The sequence below is a fragment of the Vanellus vanellus genome (genome assembly GCF_965231255.1).
Source record: "Vanellus vanellus genome assembly, chromosome: 12".
Taxonomy (NCBI): domain Eukaryota; kingdom Metazoa; phylum Chordata; class Aves; order Charadriiformes; family Charadriidae; genus Vanellus; species Vanellus vanellus.
This window is the reverse complement of record NC_138917.1, coordinates 7,083,167-7,103,042: the sequence shown is the minus strand read 5'-3', so window position 1 is coordinate 7,103,042 and position 19,876 is coordinate 7,083,167. Positions and strand designations below refer to the sequence as shown.

Sequence of the window (19,876 nt, the reverse complement as noted above, 5' to 3'; positions counted from 1 at the left end):
TCTGTAATTACTAGAGGCAGAAGGGACCACATTGCCTAGGAAGAAAAATCTTTTATCTGCTTGTTTAATGTACAATCTTTGATGAGATGGAGCTCCTTTCCCCTGAGTTATTTCCCTGAGCATTTTTGTTTTGAAAAAGAAATGGATTTCCAGGTTGAAAGCAGAGCTGCCATGCAGCTGTCAGAGCTGTGGGAGAGGTGTCTAATTGTCATTTACAATGACCCTCGATTCTTCTCTAAATAGATCTCTCCTACCTTGTCTCCTCACCCTCGCTCCGCCTCACAAGCAGGAGTATTTACAGGGCTGGATTCTTCTCTGAGCTACCTCCACCACCACCAGTAAATCATAAAAATTTCTCCTATAATCAATGGAGTGTCTTCACATTTACCAGACAGTATAATCTGGTCCACGAGACAGCTGATTGTTATCTACAACCTCCCCATCCAATTCAAGCGATGGGAGATGTAATCCAAAAATTTCCTTCGGACTTTTTTACTGCCAAAATAGATCAAATTCTGTGGCAGCCTTTTTACAATCCCCACTTTTCTAAATAAACTTCACACAGCCTGTACTGCCTTTACTGCAAAACACTTCTCCCTGCCTGTATTGAGGCAGGTTGTTAGCTGATGTGCCGACATGCGATACAAACAGTGGCAGCATCTCCACGCAAGCTCGTGGTGCGGCACCAAGACGTGGGGTGCAACGGGGCTCAGGCTGTGGATCCCGTGCTCTCACTCACCAGGGAGCACTGGGAATAATGCCTGTGGTTAGACGAGTTGAAAACCCTTTGCACTGACCTCCTCCTAGTTAGACACTGCATGGTGTTGTAAATTATTAGACTCAGCTCACAAAGATTAAAGGGTTGGTGGTATCATGTGCCTTTACATCAAAGGTGCTAGGCAGCTGATGTGTGCGGTGTCTGCATGCAAAAAAGGCCATAAGCAGAGCCTGCTGAAGCCAGGGGCTGCAGGAATTGATGAGCCGGGTTGCTCCACGGGCAGGGCAGGGGGGACGGGAACAGCTCTCGCCAAGGGCACCGAGCAAAGCTGGGCACTGCCATAGCTCAGTGGCTGGAGAAGTGCTGACGGGTGCCTGGTAATGTATTTAGAAGGAATCATTTCAAGTACGTTTCCGGACTGTAAATTAACTGAAACTGCTCAGGAAAAGCCCTGAGTGACACTGAAGGCCATGCAATTAAATGCAGGGCTCTGATTTGCAATGATCAACAAAAAGCAAATACCTTATTAGAATGCACGGCAAATAGAAAATAACACAAAAAATGGTCAGATTATGGCTGTACTGTTCCATTATACTAATTAACAGCTTTCCCCTATTGGTTTGTTCACTAAGATTCAAACACATTCATTCTTTGATGAACATTTGTATTCACAAAACTGTGAATTTCTTCCCAGCCTTCTTTTGTTGGGAAGGGTTGATAGCTGTTAATGAGAAAGTGAACAGAGAAGGAGCTAAAGAGGATAGGGCCAAAGGAAGCAGGATAGCTCCCACTTTCACAAAGAGACTTTCTCGCCAGGGCCTTGAATTTCAGAGCAGCTTCAACTCATTTACAGAGCCTGGAAATGAAGGAGCCTTGCCTGTATGAAAATTAAATACTTCCATGCAGTGTTATGACTTTGCCTTGAAGCGGTTGTGGCTCCATGTTTCATTCACGTTTGTGGTCATTTCAACCCACTGAGCTTAACTGTGTAATAAGGGTGCCTGGATGTGGATAATTCTTCCTCCTCCTTTCCCACTGCAATCAGGTTTTGCCCTTCATTATGCATTTTTGTGCACTCTATTAGAGCATAAATCTTTACAGAGTTCTTCAAGCTTTGACCTACATCTTGCATATAGGGGAACTTTTCTCCCGAGATTGTCTTTTGGAGCACACCAGTTCATTAAAGTGTTGAACGCTGAACCCTCACTCTTATTGCTTTATCGCCTGGCTTATGTGCCGAGTGTCAAAACAGGCATCAGAAACCTGATTTATGAGGATATATAGAGAAATTGTGGTACCTGCTTGTGACTGGGAGTCAGCTGGCAATCTCCTATCAAGATTTCCTCCTCAGCTACCAGGGCCCAGGCTGGCAGCCCAAAGACAGCCCTGCCAAGGTGGAATTCAAAGATTGTGACTCAGGGCTAACAAAGCTTTGAAGCTTTTTGTAATATATTTTGAATTTATGCACTTTCCAGTTTTAATCACATTAGACCATTTTGTGCTTGGTTGGGTTTGGTTTTTTTTTCTTTTGCAAGTAAAAGTCAGTGCTGATTTTAAAAAATGAAAGCTCGACAAGTCAAGCAGTCTGCAAATGCCAGTATGTGATAGATTTTATACCCTTTCCTTCTCTCTTTGAAATATCAGAAAGCTACAGATGAAACTGTAAGCCGGCAGCACTACAGAACGCACAAGCGTTGATAAGAGATCTCAGGTTCCCCTTCTAATTTACCGTTTCAAACCGAGTCCGATTTATCTCCTGCTCGCACACCCCACCCCCCCTCTCCCCCCACATAACCGGCCCTGTACAGGAAAGTTGCTTTTTTTAACGTTGGTTTGCACCGACGGCATCCGCCCCAGCCCCGGCTGGGGCTGTGGGCAGCGGCCCGTCCCCGCAGCCGCGCCCCGGCCCCGGAGGGTGGAGCCGCGCCGCCGCCTCCCCCCGCTCCTCCCCCGTCGCGCGCGGCTTGAGCGCTACGCGAGCGCGGGGATCCAGTGCGGCCTGCGGGCAGCGCCGGCCGCCATGGCCGGGGAGGTGAAGACGAAGCTGTCCAAGAACCTGCTGCGCATGAAGGTGAGGCGGGAGGCGGCGGGGGGGGAACCAGGGAGCGGGGAGGGATGTAGAGGAGGGGGGAGCCTGAGGCCTGGTCCGCGGTGGGGTGAGAAGAGGGCGGCCGGGCCCGGCGACGGCGGCGCGGGGGGCGCCGGCAGCCGCCCCCGCCGCGGCCCGGAGGCGTGAGGCGGCCCCGGGGGTGGGAGGATGAAGCCGCCGCCGGGGGCGTGTGGCGGGGCCGTGAGGAGCCGAGCCGCGCTGTGAAGCGGGGGGGGGTCTCCGGGTAAACGAGGCCTTCTCGGGTGGGCCTTCCCCGGTTTGCGGCCTTTTCCGTGTGCACGCCTGGCCACGCAGCGTCTGTCCCGGTCTGGCAGGCGGGCATGGCTATCTCCTGCCTCCCATAACGCAGGTTTTAAAATATAAATGTGTTTATCTTCATCTTTGCTCGCCCTTCCAGTCAGGGCTGCAGCTCTGTGGGCTGCTCCCTGGCAGCTTGGCCGGCAAGAGGCCGATTGCAGAGCGGTGTTGCCGAATACCGAGAGGTCTCGGGGAGGGGATGGTGTAAACTGGGGTGCTGGAGGGTTTGGTCCAGGAAAGCAACTTCATGGTTGGAGCAGAAGTCTCACCGCAGCAAGAGCCGACTTCTGGGCACCATTTGAGAACCTTTTTCTTTCCACCTGGTTTCTGTGCAGTTAGGTTGCTTATCGTGAATAAAAATGGTAAGACTTCTTCCCCCACCACATACGTCAAAATTAAAATATTAATGTTGCGTGCCTTAACTTTGGGGGCCTTTAGTCTTGGAGGGAAAAAAAAGTTTGGTTTTTTTTATCGTGTCCATTTTTTTGTCTGTTTACATTGATGGCTAATAGAATATCCAACCTGAATGGCAGTGTTAACCACCTTTCCCAACTCATAAATGCAAGGGCTGTTAGCAACATCATGACATGCCCGTTGCCCTTGGAATTGTGAATCTCATGTCAAGACCGATGTGAAATTAGTCTCTGCTTACTGGCTAATGGATTCTGCTTCACGTTGTGTACTACAACACCTAATTCAGTAGAGTACATTCTCCTGTGATTGATGGATCTTTATTGCTGAAAAACAACCAGTACAAGTTGAGTTGCCATTAATTTTTTTAAAAATGTTAGTATCCATTAAATTTTTATAACTGAATATGAAGGAGCCTTTGTGGCTTCTTGCTTGTGGTGTTTTATTTATCCTTTTTTATTTTTCCCATATATTTATACGGGACTATATTTCAGACACTGGTTGAAAAGAGTTAGGTAACTTCAGTTCAATCTTTGACATAAACTGTCCTCTGATACAGTAAGATGGTGGAATGTTTACCCCAATTAACAGATGCTGCTAATGAAAGACCAAAACTCATGCACAGAGGGAATGGAATGCATCTTGCCTCACTCTCATAAAGGAGTAGATGTTGAGTTTAGTTAGCCAGCAGCATATGACTCCCATAACCTGATTGCAGCATTGCTATTTTTTCTTATTTTTATATAATACTCTCTTTTAAAGTGAAATTTCTGCTCCTGCTTTTTGCCACGTTATTAACCCCCTGGAGATTTCAAAAGCCAGTTTTTAGATTTTTTTGTTTTGTTTTCCTTTGAAGGCTGTGGAGAACCAGCCTGTGAAAGTGCTGCCATGGCATTTGCAGGTTTACAGTCCGGGCAGTAGTAACCAGCTTTGAAGAGATGAGTAGGTTTTGAAAAGGTCATACACACATCTTGTATTTAGCACTTCCCTTCTGCAGATCTTCTTGTTTACAAATGTTTTAATTAATCCTTTAGCAGCTGCTTCTGTAGGTACTGATAAGATGTATTATCACAATTCAACGGGCAGGTAAAGTGGCACCCAAAGGTGACATGTGGTCAGTGTTGTGAAGACCATTTGTGCTAAGCACTGGACCACGTGTACTCACCTGGATGTCGAAGGATGGCTCCTGCTTTTAGATCTTGCACCATTTGATCCAGATCACATTGCTTGGGGAAACTAATCCAAATAACCACTCAGTTTACTGACTGACATACTCTGTGTCTACCACAATGGGTATGTTTTTAATTCATCCATGTGTGCTTACGTTTTACACAAATGTGATCACATATTTTTTACCTAGTTATTTCCATAGTAATCTTTAGAAACATAATCTTTAAAATGTAATGTGAAATGATTATTTAATTGGGTGCTTGTAGCAGGATTTTTCCTGTTGAGATTTCTGACTCGCTAACCAATTTCCTTGAGCAGTATGGTTTTCCACATGATAGATTCCCTTATTTTCCTCAAGAAGATACTGTAATTTTAATTGGAAAGCTTTGACATATTTTGGATTGACTCAGAAAACAAAAGTCAATTTTTCTTTCATTAAAGATCTTGTACAAATGGATGCAAATAGAAATACAAATGGAAAATAGGATGCTAGCACTATATTGGCTTTTACTTTAGGGTTTGGTTTGTTTTGCTTGGGTATTTTGTAAATACTGAAAAGGTGTGTGGGGGGGTGTATATAATATATATTACACATACATTACCTGTGTATTTTAAATAAGCTCAGTAGTGCAGGATTTTTGTGGGAGGGAAGTGTTTTGTGATGCCTTCTTGGGCTTTATCCGCAACCAAGCCCATTTAACTAGTACCTAAAAATGTCTCTGCCAGTGTTCAAGGGACAGATGAGCCCCACTGGCACGTTATCTATCAGCCTGCAGGCTTATCTAAAGACAGAATTGATGTTGCATTTAATGAGAGGGGTAAAATTAGTTCATACTAAGTTCTCCAGCAGTGTTGCACGTACAGGTATGCTTCGATAGCCGCAAAGCAATTTTTGTACAGGAGCATGTCTGAACTGTACTGGTAGACTGGCCTCTAGCTGGGAATTGCATTGGTATAAATGTACACATCTGACAGATACAGTTATTCAAACACTTTCTGTAGGCCATGAGGGAGGTCTCAGCTCCTAGGGATGCAAGAATATAAGGATTACTGCTGTAAAGTCATGAAGAGGTCTGTTTTTTCCGGCATCTTTGGTTAACGTTGTTGATACTTAAATTGCCCCACTCAATTCGGGCACCTGACTTGAGACAAATGGAAAGAAAAGGGATGTTTCACGTATATCAGGTCTGTAGTTTTGCACTGTCAGCTGTTTTTCATAGGCCATGACAGGTGTCCTCTTTTACTCAGAGCTGTGAGAGACATTACTGTTCCTATCTGCCTGTTCCCATCCTCTGCCAGAGGTTATCTCTGAGGAAGCAATTTACAAGAATGTTCTTGTATTAGGCAAAATTAGCAGCCTTACCTAAACTAAATTATTGGTCTCAACTAACTTGGCAGACTGTTCCTGCAGTGAGTTAACAGGTGCGTACACATACTGCTTGACTGGTACTTTGGTGGCTCATCGATGAGGAGTTAAGAGCTGGTAACATCTTCCTTTAGCACAGCTGGATACAGAAGACTTCTTTTTGTAGCCTCAGTTACTTTTTTCCACTTCCAAAGGCAGGTTCTAGCCTTCAGAGCTACAAACGCAAGCCAGTTCATTAAATGAAATCTGAGGAAAGAAGAGGGTGGTTGAAAGTATAGATGTTTCAAACAGTGGCCAGCCTGGTATGACTTAGCTGTAGCTCTGAGCTCCAGTGCGGTTTGTATGGGTGACGTTGGTTTCTGATATGCAGCAATAACTTCAACACCATTACGTTCTCCGGCCTTTGCTGAAACATTAGAAAAATCTTAGTAAAGTTACAGCGTTGTAACAACTGGGATCCATCAAAACTAACCAGGAAAGGTCCAATTCTTTGTGTGAAGTACAGATGTGACTGACTGTTGACTTCTAGTAAACAACTGCTGATCACAACCACCTACTTTTCCATTGCCTGTTTGCCCAAACTTAAAGCCATAGAAAAATCACAAAAAGCATTTACTTTTTGTATCAACTGTTAAATATTATGTAATGGATAATTGTTGTCATGTAATTATTGCATGTTCAGCACATATTAATGATGCAAAAACCTGAAGCTGTGTGTCATGTGTCTTCCTTTTTAGTTCATGCAAAGGGGTTTGGATTCACAAACTAAGAAACTACTAGAAGAGGAAGAAAAGAAGATAATCAGTGAAGAACACTGGTATCTTGATTTACCAGATCTAAAGGAGAAAGAGTAAGCTTGTACCCTTTTATACTTCTTATCATCATTGGATTGTTGTGGGGTGGGAATAGAATATACATTTTTTTTTCTATAAAAGAAGTAATATTAATAACTAATTAACAGAAGCAAAAATAGTGACAGGCTGGCATTTCAGCTTTTTTATTTATTTATTTTCAGGGACGTTCTCAAGGTTTCCTAGTTCAGTTTGACCTACTTTCATTTCTTGTGTGTGTTGTTTTCTTTCACTCACACATTCTTCTAGATGCATGTAATTAGTTTCTTTCAGGCAGGGACCAATTCATTCATTACTGCTTTTCCCCTTCATTTGAAAAAAGAAGTTTGAAACTTCTTGTTAGTAAATTCAGCTCCAGTCACACAGTCAGGTCCTTTCAGGACAGTGCTGTCTTCTTGAGTCCAGCTCACTTCAAATCCTGTTTTTGAAATAGGAGAGATAATGGCAAAAATAAAGGAAGGCTTAGCTAATAAGGAAGAAAATGTCCATTCCTGCTATTTAGAAAGGTGCTTTAAATAGCAAGAGAACTCCTTTTAACATTGCTTGATTTTTGTCCTTTCCAAAGAGGACAAAAATTCCATTGAGGGAGAGCATACATAATTTTTTAAAAGCTGGGGTCCAGGGAATTAACTGTAGTTGAATAAGGTCACTGATAAACTATTTTCCATGACTGTTGGTGGGTATGACAAAAAGGTATTTGAGCTTCAGTTGCGGCAAGGAAAGTTCCAGCTGGACATTGGGATAATTTTTCTAACAATGGGTCTACTGAAGCATTGGAATAGATTGCCTAAAGAGACACTGGATTCTTCATCATTGGAAGTCTTTTGAGGACAGGTTAGATGGACCTCTGCTGTTCATGGTACACGTTTGACTGATCCTACCTTGAGGTAGGAGAGAGGATGAGGTTGATCTCTTCAGCCTAACTTCCTATGATCGTAGGAGTTTGTTTTACGTGGGAGATGAACAGGATGAGGGAAGAGCTGCATATGTGTGCAAGGAAAAGAAGGATGGAACAATTCACAGAAGTACTTTTATCTAATGCGTGTATTATGAACGCCTCCGGGTCATGTTTCTTTTCTCGCTCCATGCTCATTAAAAGAGGAAAAAAGGAGGGAGAAAGGGGAAATCTTTCTCTGCTGAACAGAGAATGACACAGTGTTTTATATTCTGACAGACTCGACTAATGCCAGGTCTAACATCACAATGAAAAATTAATTAGAAGCTTTTGCTGGTATAGTAATGCCACCTGGAGAGTGATATTTATGTGGTATTTTTATTCTGGCAAAAGCATTAACGTAGGTGGAATCATACCAGCAAAGAGTGCTTTTTGTCAGGAGAGTTAATTTTGCTTGTGGAACTGGCGCAGCTTTACTGGCAAAAAATATTCCTTTGCACTCCAAGCTCCTTGTATTGAAAGATTTATCAGAGCAATTACACTTCAGAAAGTAGTTGTTTTAAAATCCGCTGTGTTTTTGTTTATTTGTGTGGGGGGAAGACAACAAATGCTTTTTGTATTTGTTTAATTTGATTATTTTAAAGCATACCATTTGACAAATGCTGGGTTTGGGGTTTCCTGCAGGAGCTTTATAATAGAAGAGAGGAGCTTTATGCCATGTGAGGATCTACTTTATGGCAGGATGTCCTTCAAAGGATTCAATCCAGAAATTGAGGTACCATTTAAATGTTCTGTTTTGAGATGGTCTCACATTAGGATTGAAGCCCCGGGGCATGGGGATTTGAGTGTTCACACTGCATGCTGTTTGGCCTTTGCATCACCTTCCATAAATCCTCCAACATATGGGAAATTCCTGATTCAAACCAAAATGTTGATCAATGCAGCATCTAGTAAATAGAAGCTTTTTATCTCCTTGTGTTGATGGTCAGTAATTGCATGACTCCTGCAGATTTTCCCTCCCCCGAGTGAGGAAAATTGTCCCACATGCGGCTCACCAAAACAATAGCTCACTTTTCCTCTTGCCATTTAATTTAAAGTCCAGTCCCACAAACATTGAACCCTATTGATATTCACCACTTATTGTGTAAGTAAGGGCTTAAAGTTCCGAAATAAAAATTCTGGGCAAGAGAGTCTTTAATTTCTTTTTGGCATGATTCATGCTGATAGAACTACACTGAGATAGTAATAAAAATGTTATAACAGAACTGAAGTAAGAGGGTGAAGGTGTAAAGACTAAGAGGTATGCAAAAGGCTCTGCAAGGTCATTTACTGGGGGATTCTTTCAGTTATTTTGAACTTGCTGTCCCTGTGACTGGGCATATTATTGCTTCAGGGTTTTTACTAGTAGTTTATTGTAAATCCTTGCAGATATTTTTCCTTCTTAACAAAACCATTTCAAGGACTATGTGCTAACATCACAATGAAAAATTAATTATGATCTAATTCTCTGATCTCCTGAAGATATCTGGCGTGCCCTTGAGGGTGTTTGAGTAGCACAATTCACTGAAAACCCTGTCTCTGTGTTGCCTCTTTACCCAAAGGCAAACTCAGCTCAGCAACAGGCCAGCATGTTGCCTTTTCCTCATGAGTTTTCGTAACACTATGCTCTTGCCCGACCAGGAACAGCAAGTAATTTTTAAATGTGATTCTTACCTTTTATGCGTTTCTCCTACCAGTGAATTTCAGCATCGTTGCCATTGTGTCAGGGTTACATGATTAAGCTATTTCTTACTTCATTTTTCAGAAGTTAATGATCCAAATGAACTCTAGGTGCAAGGAAGAAGAAGTTGAAGTGGATGATAAAATGGAGGCTGATGTGTCAGATGAAGAAATGGCCAGAAGGTAAGTTATATTTTATGACATAATCAATATTGGCTAGGAATATGATATGTTACCGCATTGCGTGTGGGAAAATAAACCCAAAAAGCAAGCAAACAAAATAAAACAAACAAACAAAAAAAGCCAACAGATATGGTACTTTACAGAACCGATTTTCCAGGAATTTTGGTGTGTATTCAGTGGAATCTCCATCACTTTTGGGGGTAAAATATCTTACAAGGATTTCTGCCATTTGATATCCAGGTATTGCATGCTAATTCCCTCCTTGTTCCAGATTGCTAACAAACCCAAACTATCAGAATGAATAGTAATGTAATAAGCAATCATGTAGTACTTGTGCTTTTTAAGCTTCTGATGACCAGCTTTTTTTATACCACTTAAATTGTTGATTAGATTTATGATTTGCTCCATTGAAGTTTTCTCTGATTTTAGTAAAAGGTGGAATTTTTTTATTGTCTTTACAGATATGAAACATTAGTGGGAACAATAGGAAAGAAATTCTTGAGAAAAAGAGACCAGCGTGTACTCCAGGATGAAGATGAAGATGGGAGTAGTAACACAAGACCTAGCAAAAAAGCTAAGAAAAAGTTCTTAAAACCTCAGGATTAATGTCAGCTGGACAACTGGAGCTAATAGAAATGTTATCTACCAAATAGAGTACCACGAACTGGAGTTTTTGTTGTTTAATATATAGGATAGATTTGTAAATCTGAGTCTGTTCTCATTGAAATTTCTACCATCCACAGGACAAACATTTTTCAAAGTGGATGTGTATATAATGGATGTCATACATCCTTTCCTCGCTCAGCAGCTTTTAATGTGTGGGGCACTAATCCCATCAGGCTTTTTAAATGTTATGCATAACTAGATCAAGTGTCACATGCAATTGAGAGCAACTTTATTTACAATTTATGATAACAACCGAAGGAAGTATTTGGAGTAAAGATGAGCTTTGTCCAATACAGTAAGGCAATTCAGCTTTCACTGTTTTTTTAATTATGAAAATGGAAAACCTTTGCTATCTTTAAATTGAAAAAAGTCAGCAGAAACATGTATCTCTTTACTGTTCTAAAAGTAGATGGGAAGAGAGAGATAAAATCAGTTTTGTTGCATTTTATTTTTTATAAAGCTTATTTAAAAACAGAGGGGTTTGTAGTAAAACTTTTTTTTAATAGAGCAAGCCAAATATTGGGCAATGTTTACAGTTTGACACTTGAGCAGATTGTGAGTCTTAATTTCTGGCTTCCAAAAGAAGTTTGCTAATCTTGTCTTTTTCAGTAAAAAGAAGTCCAATCTTATAATTATCTAGGTCTTGTCATAAAGGCGTAATAACGGCTCCAGAAACATATTTGAAAGCTGAATAAAAACTGTTTTATTTGTGGTTAATGATTGTGGTTTAGCTAGTTTAATGTAAAACGTGATGCTTAATACAACCTGATACAAGAAGTGATCCTGTTTTGTGCTGGCCACAGATGTCCCCAAATATTAGTTGACTGCACTGACTTTTTCTGTTTAGCGTGCTATGAAGCCATCTGAAGAAATGTTAGGACGGAAACATGATGCCCTTTGGTCAGTCAGTGTTCTGGACCTATTGAAAAGTGTCAATGTGGTCTTGTCTAAAATCATAGCAGTTCGCTGTATCCTGCCTTTCAACAAGAAATATTTCTTTTTATTACTTCATTCCCCCAGCTGGATGTTCAAGTTACTCATCCTTAATGCTGACTCTCTGAAGAAAGAGGAATTTGTTAATTGAAGCAAGTAGCAGCCATTCTGTCAAGGACATAAGAGGCTCTTTTTTTTTTTTTCCTTTTTTTAATACCTCAGTGAAGCAAGACAGGAAACTCCATTATATAAAGAAAGAGACTGTGTGTCTGCTGTATTTTGCATGTGATACATGAACTATAATCCATATATCAAGAGCACCTCATTAGATATTCAAGATGGATCACACATGGAAAGAGAAATATACTTTTAACCTAGTAAGGGGACCTCATACAGGTGGAAAGTCTGTGATTCATGATCTGAGAGAGTTTTTCAGAGCTAATTAAATGCTACTGGTTCAATTACTTAAAACCTGATCATATATTATTGCTAGCTGAAAAGAAGTTAATGATGGCAAGACATTTTTCTTCCCATGGAAGACGTGACCTGAGCTAAAAAATGATTTATTGTTGGTCATCACAAGAAAAACTCAGAATATATCCCATTATTCTTTTTTGCTTATTAGTAGGAAGATGATTCCCCTCTATCTGAACACATTTGTTCAATGGAGAGAGAATTTCTGCATAGCTGTGCTGGATAGCTGGGGGGAAAGTGTAGTCTAGTCAACCACCAGCAACCAGGAGATGTCACTGCAATTGCACACCCTGAGAGACAGCAGATTGGAGAAGGTTCCAGTGGTGTCATGTAAAGGAGCTTATAGGTAATTTTGGTGACGATTAGTGGCGCAGATGAATTCTGTGTGAAGTCTTTCTTTGCCAAGGCTCTATGCGGAGAGCTCTTTTGCATTGCAGAGTTCTGTTCAGTCCAACGGGGGGTAATTTTGTGCAGTTAAAGGGCGTTCTGCCATACCGTGGTCCTTAATTTCTTGTCATTTCCCGAGGAATGGCTGGACATGTGAGTGGCATGGTGTAAGGGCGTGAGTGAACGCTAAACACCTTACTAGAAGATGCATGATTTTGGAATTTGAGAGAGGGAAGGGTTGTTCCTCTCTTTCCTAAACATGCCCAACACCAGCTGTGAAGAAAAGATAGTTTTTGATTTATTGTTTTCGAGTGTGGGTGCTCTGCTCTTCTCTTTTAGCTGGTGGCTAGGTGAGCTATTGAAAAGCTGCAGTAAGACCTACTCCTAATTTTTAGCACGATGTCTTATTCATGGGGAGTTTGTAAAATGCACTTTTAAAAGCACCGTTCATAGGGTGTTGTTGTCAGCAAGACAAAACTGAAAATCACCCCTACATGACTTTTTAAATGTACTTTAAGTGCCCAGAGTTACAAGAAGGCATTTTATGATGGGATCTTCTGAAATACCCGTCTGTATTTCCAGCCTTATAAATACTTATATATATGTATGTATTTTAAGTCTAGCTCTAGCTTCCTAGCCAGGGTAGAAACATTCTGCTGTATAAAATCTGTGCTTGAACTACTCTTGACAGAGATGTAAGTGTAGCAGTAAAATATTCATAACCTGCATTAATTCAAGCTTTCTTGGCTCTGACACAATCTCAAATGCAGATGCATTTTCATGTGCAGCTGCCTAAGCTGGAGAACTTTCCCACGTGGTTATGAAAAGCATTTCTTCTTTGAGAACAAAAGCAAGTTGGGCAAGTAGTAAGCATTTTTGTTAAAGAAAATGGCTACCTGCAAAATTTAATGGGTAAAGCGTTATCAGGCACCGGGAGCGTTTGTGCCTGTTACACTAAGGTACTCATTAAAGCGAACAAAGCAAAGTGTGCGTTGCAGTTCGTGCTCGCTGACAGCTCGCAGCGTTAAGTTTAAGCGTGTCTCTTGTCAGGTGAAGTGTTGTCCCTCCCTTTGACAGGCTGACAGTGTTTATTTCTGTAATAACTGCTGATGTTGGAAACATGGAAGTATCGAACAACTTCCTCTTTCTTGCTTATGTTTCTTGTTTTGTTGCTTTTATTCTGCTTAGTGTTGGATCGTAAAAAGTCCAGGACCAGAGTCCAACTGAAGCAAGCCATCCGGTGTCCTCCCTTTAGTAATGCATGAGCTGATTAAACTTTGATTCTTTGGGGAGAGGGGAGGATGTTCAGTGGTGCCATGGAGTTTGAACTGTTTCTTGTGTTAAGTGTCTTGCTCTGTAATAAGACACTCCATTATACAATTCTACAATCAGGGATGGCTGTCCTTGCCATTGGGCATTGCGCGTGTGTGTAATGGGCAGCTGGGCTGGGATTCTGGGACTTCATCCAGCATTCAGACTTAGAAAGAAATTGTCTCAGCTTTCTGTTAATTGGAATACCGTACTTTTAAATTGTATTTGGAATTAGACAGGTCCTGGTTGGGGGGTTATAAGCGTTTGTTCTGCTTCATTTCAACAACAGCCAACAACTAAAGCCACAATAGCTTAGGTTCTCGTTAAACCTTTCTCAGAGTGTTCATAAAGCATAGTGGCGGTGAAGGATGTCAAACATCCTGTGTTTCCCTTCTGCATGCGAACACAAGTTTCTCTGAGCGCTCATGCTTTAAGGACTTGGTTGTTTCTTTTCTTTTCAGTCTGGGAGAGGATCTCCCTTCTACACTAATGCCTTGCTAGTGGAACCCCAGCTTGAGGCCTCTGGGTTTGTTTGGTTTTGTTTGTTTTTACACTGTTCTCATCTCAGACCCTTGAGGCTTTCTGGGTCTGGCATTTACACCTCAACAACCTGCTTTCGTCAGCTTTTGGGGAGCTTTAGTTAAACTGTGAAATTGTTGTTCAGCTGTACGTGTTGACACTTCTTCATGTGATGTGATGTTGCATAGTGAGGACCTGGTTATAGCTGTCACATCAAGAGGAAAAATCCCTCTCAGAGAGCCGTTATCAACAGATGGAGTCAGGGAGATGGTTGAAGCTTCAGTCGTGGGCAGCCTCGTAGATTTTTAGTAACTAAATAGTAGAAGGGGGTATCTGGGTTGAGTCCCAACATTACAGGCCCACTTAAAAATGCTGATATGAGTCCATAGACCTCTACCCAAGAAACCCTTGCACACCATCACCTGAGCAATTACCTGAGAGCAACAGTAGGAACGTCTCTTAGAGAAGTATGGAGGCAAAATAACCGTGGCTGTCCTCAAGACAAGAGCCAGCAGCACCAGAAAACAACTGTAGTTCACTGCATGGAGAAATATGGTTTGGTGACCTGGGTGAATGCAGATGGGAATTTCTGTCAGCTAGAATGGAGGTGGTGAGTGTTTTGAAGCTCATAATGTTCCCTGAGGTCTCGGGGAACACCTCGGTTTGATCAATCATTTAGAAAGCGGCAAAAACCCTTAATGGGACCTTAGTATGAGAGAATAATATGAACACCAATTAAAGAACAAAGTCCTTAGTTCCATTATTTATAGAAAAAATGAGTTCCCACCTCATTAAGGTCTTTCAGTGTCCCCTATCGCCTCCTGCTTGGCCCTTGGTTCCTCGTCCCCGTGCAAGTATGTGCACCCAGGCCATCAGATGCCACCACGGCCAGTCGGCAGGGAAGAGCCGGCACACACCGTGGCCAGCCTGGAGCTGTTGGCTGCTGAGCTCAGCAGAGGAAGGGACTGCTGGGCATCCTCTTCAGTGATCGTCTTCTTCCTCAGCCTACAAGCTCTTTTTCCAGGAACCTGTAGGAACTTACCATCTCCAACACTGCTGTCAAATTTGTTCAATATTGGTCTGTTCGGTTCAAAAAGTTTGTGGTAGGGAGGGTTGGCCGGCCGATCGATAGCGTGCTGGAACAGACCTCGTTTACTTCCAAATGGTGTGTGCGGGAGTCGTGCAGTTGGTGGGGGAGGCTGTATTTACAGGAACTCTCTATGGTTTTTTATTTTCCTTTATTTATTTTCAGGTATACACTTACAGCGTTTGTGAGATTTATGATCAGATGATGTCTTTGAGCAAAAAGATGAACTATCAGTGGGAGGAATCAACATTTGGCCAATACTCAGCATTATCATAGATTGGGGAGAAAGGGTGTTTTTCGGTGTTACTGCTATTTTTTTGCTGCATTTGAGAATGTTTCCCCTTTCTCGGTGGTTTCTTTGTTTGGGCTTTTGGAAAAAAAAATTGGAAATGGGGAAATGTGATTGTGAAATAATTCTAAAGAAAGGGATTCCTTTAGATTTGGTTGGCTCCTTGATTTTTTTGCACTTTGATACAGATGAACTCACTTGTGACGCTAAAGCCCCTGTGCTAAGTGGTACTCATTCGGGATAGCTGTATGGACTCCCATATTTGCTATACACAAAGGGGGCAAACTTAAGGGTATAGTGGGGTTAGCTTCATTGTTCTACCTTTGTTATACAAATAACTTGCAATGCTAAAACTACAAAATTTCCAGCCCTTTTGGGACAGAAGTAAATCTAAGCCAGTTGTGATATTTAAGCACCCTTCACCCTTTATAGGATGATTACTTGTCAGAAGCAAAGCTTGTAGGTCTCTCCTTAGAGCCCATCAGCCACAATCATGCTGCAATACATACAATTTTCATCACCGGAAAAATACATACATACCAAAAATTACTTTGGCAGTTTACTGCAGTAATGGCAAAAGGGATGCACATGATGACAATTTTTGTTTTGTACTGTTTTGTCTAAGGGTGATGGTGAAAGAGTTATGCCTCCTAATGCCTCTTTCAAAGATGACATTGTTTTACTTATATTAAAGATGAGCTGCGAGTGGTTAGATCTTGTGAAAAATGGAGTTGTAAGTGTGTACTTCATTGTCTAAATGCTCACAGGTGACTTTTCTCCCTATAATAACTGTAGAAAATGTGTTGGCAGCATATCGCAATTAATAATCCATACTCCTATTTATGTGCTATAGGCACTCCAAAATTCCCCAGACGTATTTATTACCCAAGTTTATAACCAGATTCAAATCAGATCCTACATTTGTGCCAAAAATTGAACTGCAGTCATTTCACAGCAAATAATTCTATCTACCTGACAGAAGAGTCTTAAATTCCTGATTCTTCCCAGAGTGAAATTCACTTTAATCTGGTATTAATGTATTTTTCCTTCGATCGCCTGCGAAAGAGTACCACAATCTTACAGCGGTGATTGCGCAGACCGTGGAAGGTACTGTACATACGTAGCGTTATTGTAGGTTTTTCTGGTCATCTAGATTGTGTAAAATCCTTTGACGTTAATTGGGACAAGTTTTCTCTCTAGGGTTATGTTGAATTTCTCTTTGAGGGTTTTTTCCACCTCTTCATCTTCAAGAGTTACGAATTCCACCAGATCCATATTTTCCTTGTAGTTGTATGTGGTCTCAGTGAGCGTCCACCCAATCAGCGCTCGAAAGCCATCGGTGGTCTGGAGGGTGCAGATGGACTTCTTTGTAAAGAGGGAATCGGGAGATGTCTGAAGGTACGTGCACTGGGAACGGAAATCTTCCACTGTCCGTGGCTCAAGGCTGAACATGTAAACTTTCCGACACTCTTTTTTCTCCAGCAGATCAGAATTAGAGAAATTCTGATTGGGGATATATTGTTTCCGTCTCATTTTCTCGAGGTACCAGATGGCATTTTTTTCTGTGAAGCGAAAGACGCCGGGAGCCTGGGGCTGGTCTTTCCCCGACACAAGCTCCATCGGTTGCCACATCTGATAGGATACACCAAAGCCTCCATCAACAATATAGGCTTTGCCATCGATAACTACCTTTACGAGGAGATGGGTCATGATGGTGGCGTATGCGTTTTGATGTGGATTGAACACGTACGCTCCCAGAAAGCTGGCGTCGTACCCCAGGCGTTTCAGCACCCAGCCCAACAGCTGGTTGTTTTCCATGCACCAGCCACCCCGCTTCCTCCGCACGATCTTGTTATAAACGTGCTCCAACTCCAAAGTAATTTTCTCCCCGCAATGGATGCTGAGGTTTTCGAAAGGAATGGCACGGATGTGGTGCTGGAATATATCAGTTAGTGTTTCCAAATCTTGTTTTTCAAGGGAACCTTTATAGCCAGTTCTCGCAAAGTATTCTTCAAGGTTCATGTCACCTGTAAAGGAAGGAATTTGCGATTTGGTTTTGTTTCTTTATATCAGTGATTTACGATGCTGTGAAAAACTGCCCAGGCTGCTGCCAGCAAAGATGCTTTAATCTACGGAACCTCATCAGAGCAGTTTTTAAAGGTAACAAGTATTCGTATCAAACGGTTCCCGGAGCAAAGAAGAGCAGTGCATGTGAGGGTTTGCTTTTCGTCTTAAAGTCATCCCGATGGCAAACAGCCGATGCAATTTCAGCTTGATATGCTGTGGCTGCGAAATGGGGATTTGCTGTATTTGCATTGTAACAGCGGGGTTAAGAAGAAATGTGAGATCACGCTAGGGAGTGTTTGGGAGGGTTCATGAAAACTGGTCTAAATCCACTGTTGAGCGAAAGGAGTGTCAGAGGGGGAAGCAGTATTGTCTGCCAGTTGGAGGGAGGGTAATCTGAGCCAGGATTCACATGCTCTTTTCATGAGGCTGCCACTGATCTACGTGACGGTAAATGAATTGCTCATTCGGTATAGATTGCTCTTTCACCACTTATAAAAAGTGAAAATGATACTCCCTGCACATTTTGTAAAGTGTCAAGTTTTATTCAGATAATTATAACTGAAAAAAACCTCTGACCTTTGCAAGAGTCGCAGACCGCTGAGTCTCTTATCTGCTCTGAGTGTTGCACAAAATCATTTTGGTGTTGGAATAATGAATCTGAATGGAGACGAGTGACCTATAATACACCGAGCTCATCTCTATTCCCCATGCTTCGCAGGGTGCCCTGAAAATGGACAGGGGCTGCGTGACGGCTCTCTAGTCCCGGCCTTTCTCAAAACTCACTTTATTCCTTCCAGAGGAGACGTAACTGAGAATTGCCGAAGCCTCGTGGAGCGCATCCCTGGTCTGTCCCGCCTCCAGCAGTGCCCACCTCCTGGCCTGCCTTAGAGGGACTCCTCATGAGCAAGACTACTGGATGAGGAACTACTCAGCTTATTTTCTACCTCCTAATACTGTGGAAAGTCACGCACAGTCATCTGACCTTGGCAACGGCCCATCACGGTCTGCTGGCCACCGTTACGAGCTGGATGCTCTGTAGGTATCTGATAGATACTGTTTGTAACAAGACACTGTAGATCATCATTATCCATGGCCCAGCAATGTGCCCTTGTCGCCAAAAAGGCCAATGGAATCCTGGGCTGCATAGGGAAGAGTGTGGCCGGTAGGTGGAGGGAGGTCATTCTCCCCCTCTACTCTGCATTGGTGAGGCCACAACTGGAATACTGTGTCCAGTTTTGGGCTCCCCAGTTCAAGAGGGACAGGGAACTGCTGGAGCGAGTCCAGCGAAGGGCAACTAAGATGATTAAGGGCTTGGAGCATCTCCCTTATGAGGAAAGGCCGAGAGAGCTGGGACTCTTTAGCCTGGAGAAGAGAAGGCCGAGGGGAGACCTTATTATGGCATACAAGTATCTAAAAGGGTGGGTTGAAGGAGGATGGAGCCAGGCTCTTTTCGATAGTTCCAAGTGACAGGATGAGGGGTAATGGGCACAAGTTAGAACACAGGAAGTTCCGTTCAAATACACGGAAACACTTCTTTACGGTGAGGGTGACAGAGCACTGGCACAGGCTGCCCAGGGAGGTTGTGGAGTCCCCTTCTCTGGAGATTTTCAAGACCCGCCTGGATGCAGTCCTGAGTAATGTGCTCTGGGCAATCCTGCTTTAGCAGGGGAGTTGGACTAGATGATCTCTAGAGGTCCCTTCCAACTCTGAAAATTCTGTGGTTCTGTGATTCTGTGATCTGCTTGGGCGTGGAGGTGGGCACAAAATGCTTTGAAGGCTTGAACCCTTGCAAAGAAAGCACTAAGCCTTTCAGCAGTCCAGAGTTACTGCAAATATTTAGCTTCTTGACAACCCACAAAGCTACTTGGAAATCTTTTGTGCATACAGTAAGCTGCAGTTTAGACAGTTAATATTAGTGACTCAGGGAGACTATTGTATTCAGATAAACTCAGCAGTGAACCGTTGAATGTTTACTGCAAACTAGAATTTCTCAAGACAGTTTTCAGTGACGGATTCGTGACGCGCATAGGCATGGTATAGAAGCAGCTGTCCAAAGAGCCCCATCAAAACCAGCATGTTATCTTCTACAGAAAGGAATTTAGCTTCCAGTGATATTCAAGTGTATTGTTGGGGGACATTCTCAATGTAATATTTGTTAAGTAGAACATAAGACTACTGGCACTTTTTTCTTTTGATTTGTTGAATCCGAGTCTATCCAATCATACCGGCTCAAATTGTGAATGCGAAATAGCTCACACCAGCAGAAAGCTGGTTCTCAGGTTTATATTATTTGTAATTTCTCTCTGCAGCTGCATAATATGATTGATCAGCGTTAGATCTTGACTGTAGGAGATTAAAGCTACAGTTCTTCTGAATTGTGAGCAGGTCAGATGAAAAGATAGATGTGGAAAGGTAGTCCCACA

At 42.4% G+C, this 19,876-nt stretch overlaps 2 protein-coding genes across 2 annotated transcripts; one reads left to right on the top strand and one right to left on the bottom strand.

Moving 5' to 3' along the window:
* The first annotated feature begins 2,676 nt into the window (after positions 1-2,676).
* On the top strand, positions 2,677-10,430 carry MPHOSPH6 (M-phase phosphoprotein 6). The gene is made up of 5 exons (XM_082489421.1): positions 2,677-2,789; positions 6,810-6,922; positions 8,503-8,593; positions 9,623-9,720; positions 10,182-10,430. Exons 1-5 carry the CDS (start codon positions 2,739-2,741, stop codon positions 10,324-10,326), a joined length of 498 nt encoding a protein of 165 aa, XP_082345547.1. The 5' UTR covers positions 2,677-2,738; the 3' UTR covers positions 10,327-10,430.
* A 6,105-nt stretch (positions 10,431-16,535) lies between these two features.
* LOC309676825 (arylamine N-acetyltransferase, pineal gland isozyme NAT-10) lies at positions 16,536-17,408 on the bottom strand (the record flags this gene model as incomplete). Its single annotated transcript, XM_082489472.1, has 1 exon — positions 16,536-17,408. One exon carries the CDS (start codon positions 17,406-17,408, stop codon positions 16,536-16,538), a length of 873 nt encoding a protein of 290 aa, XP_082345598.1.
* Positions 17,409-19,876: the final 2,468 nt, after the last annotated feature.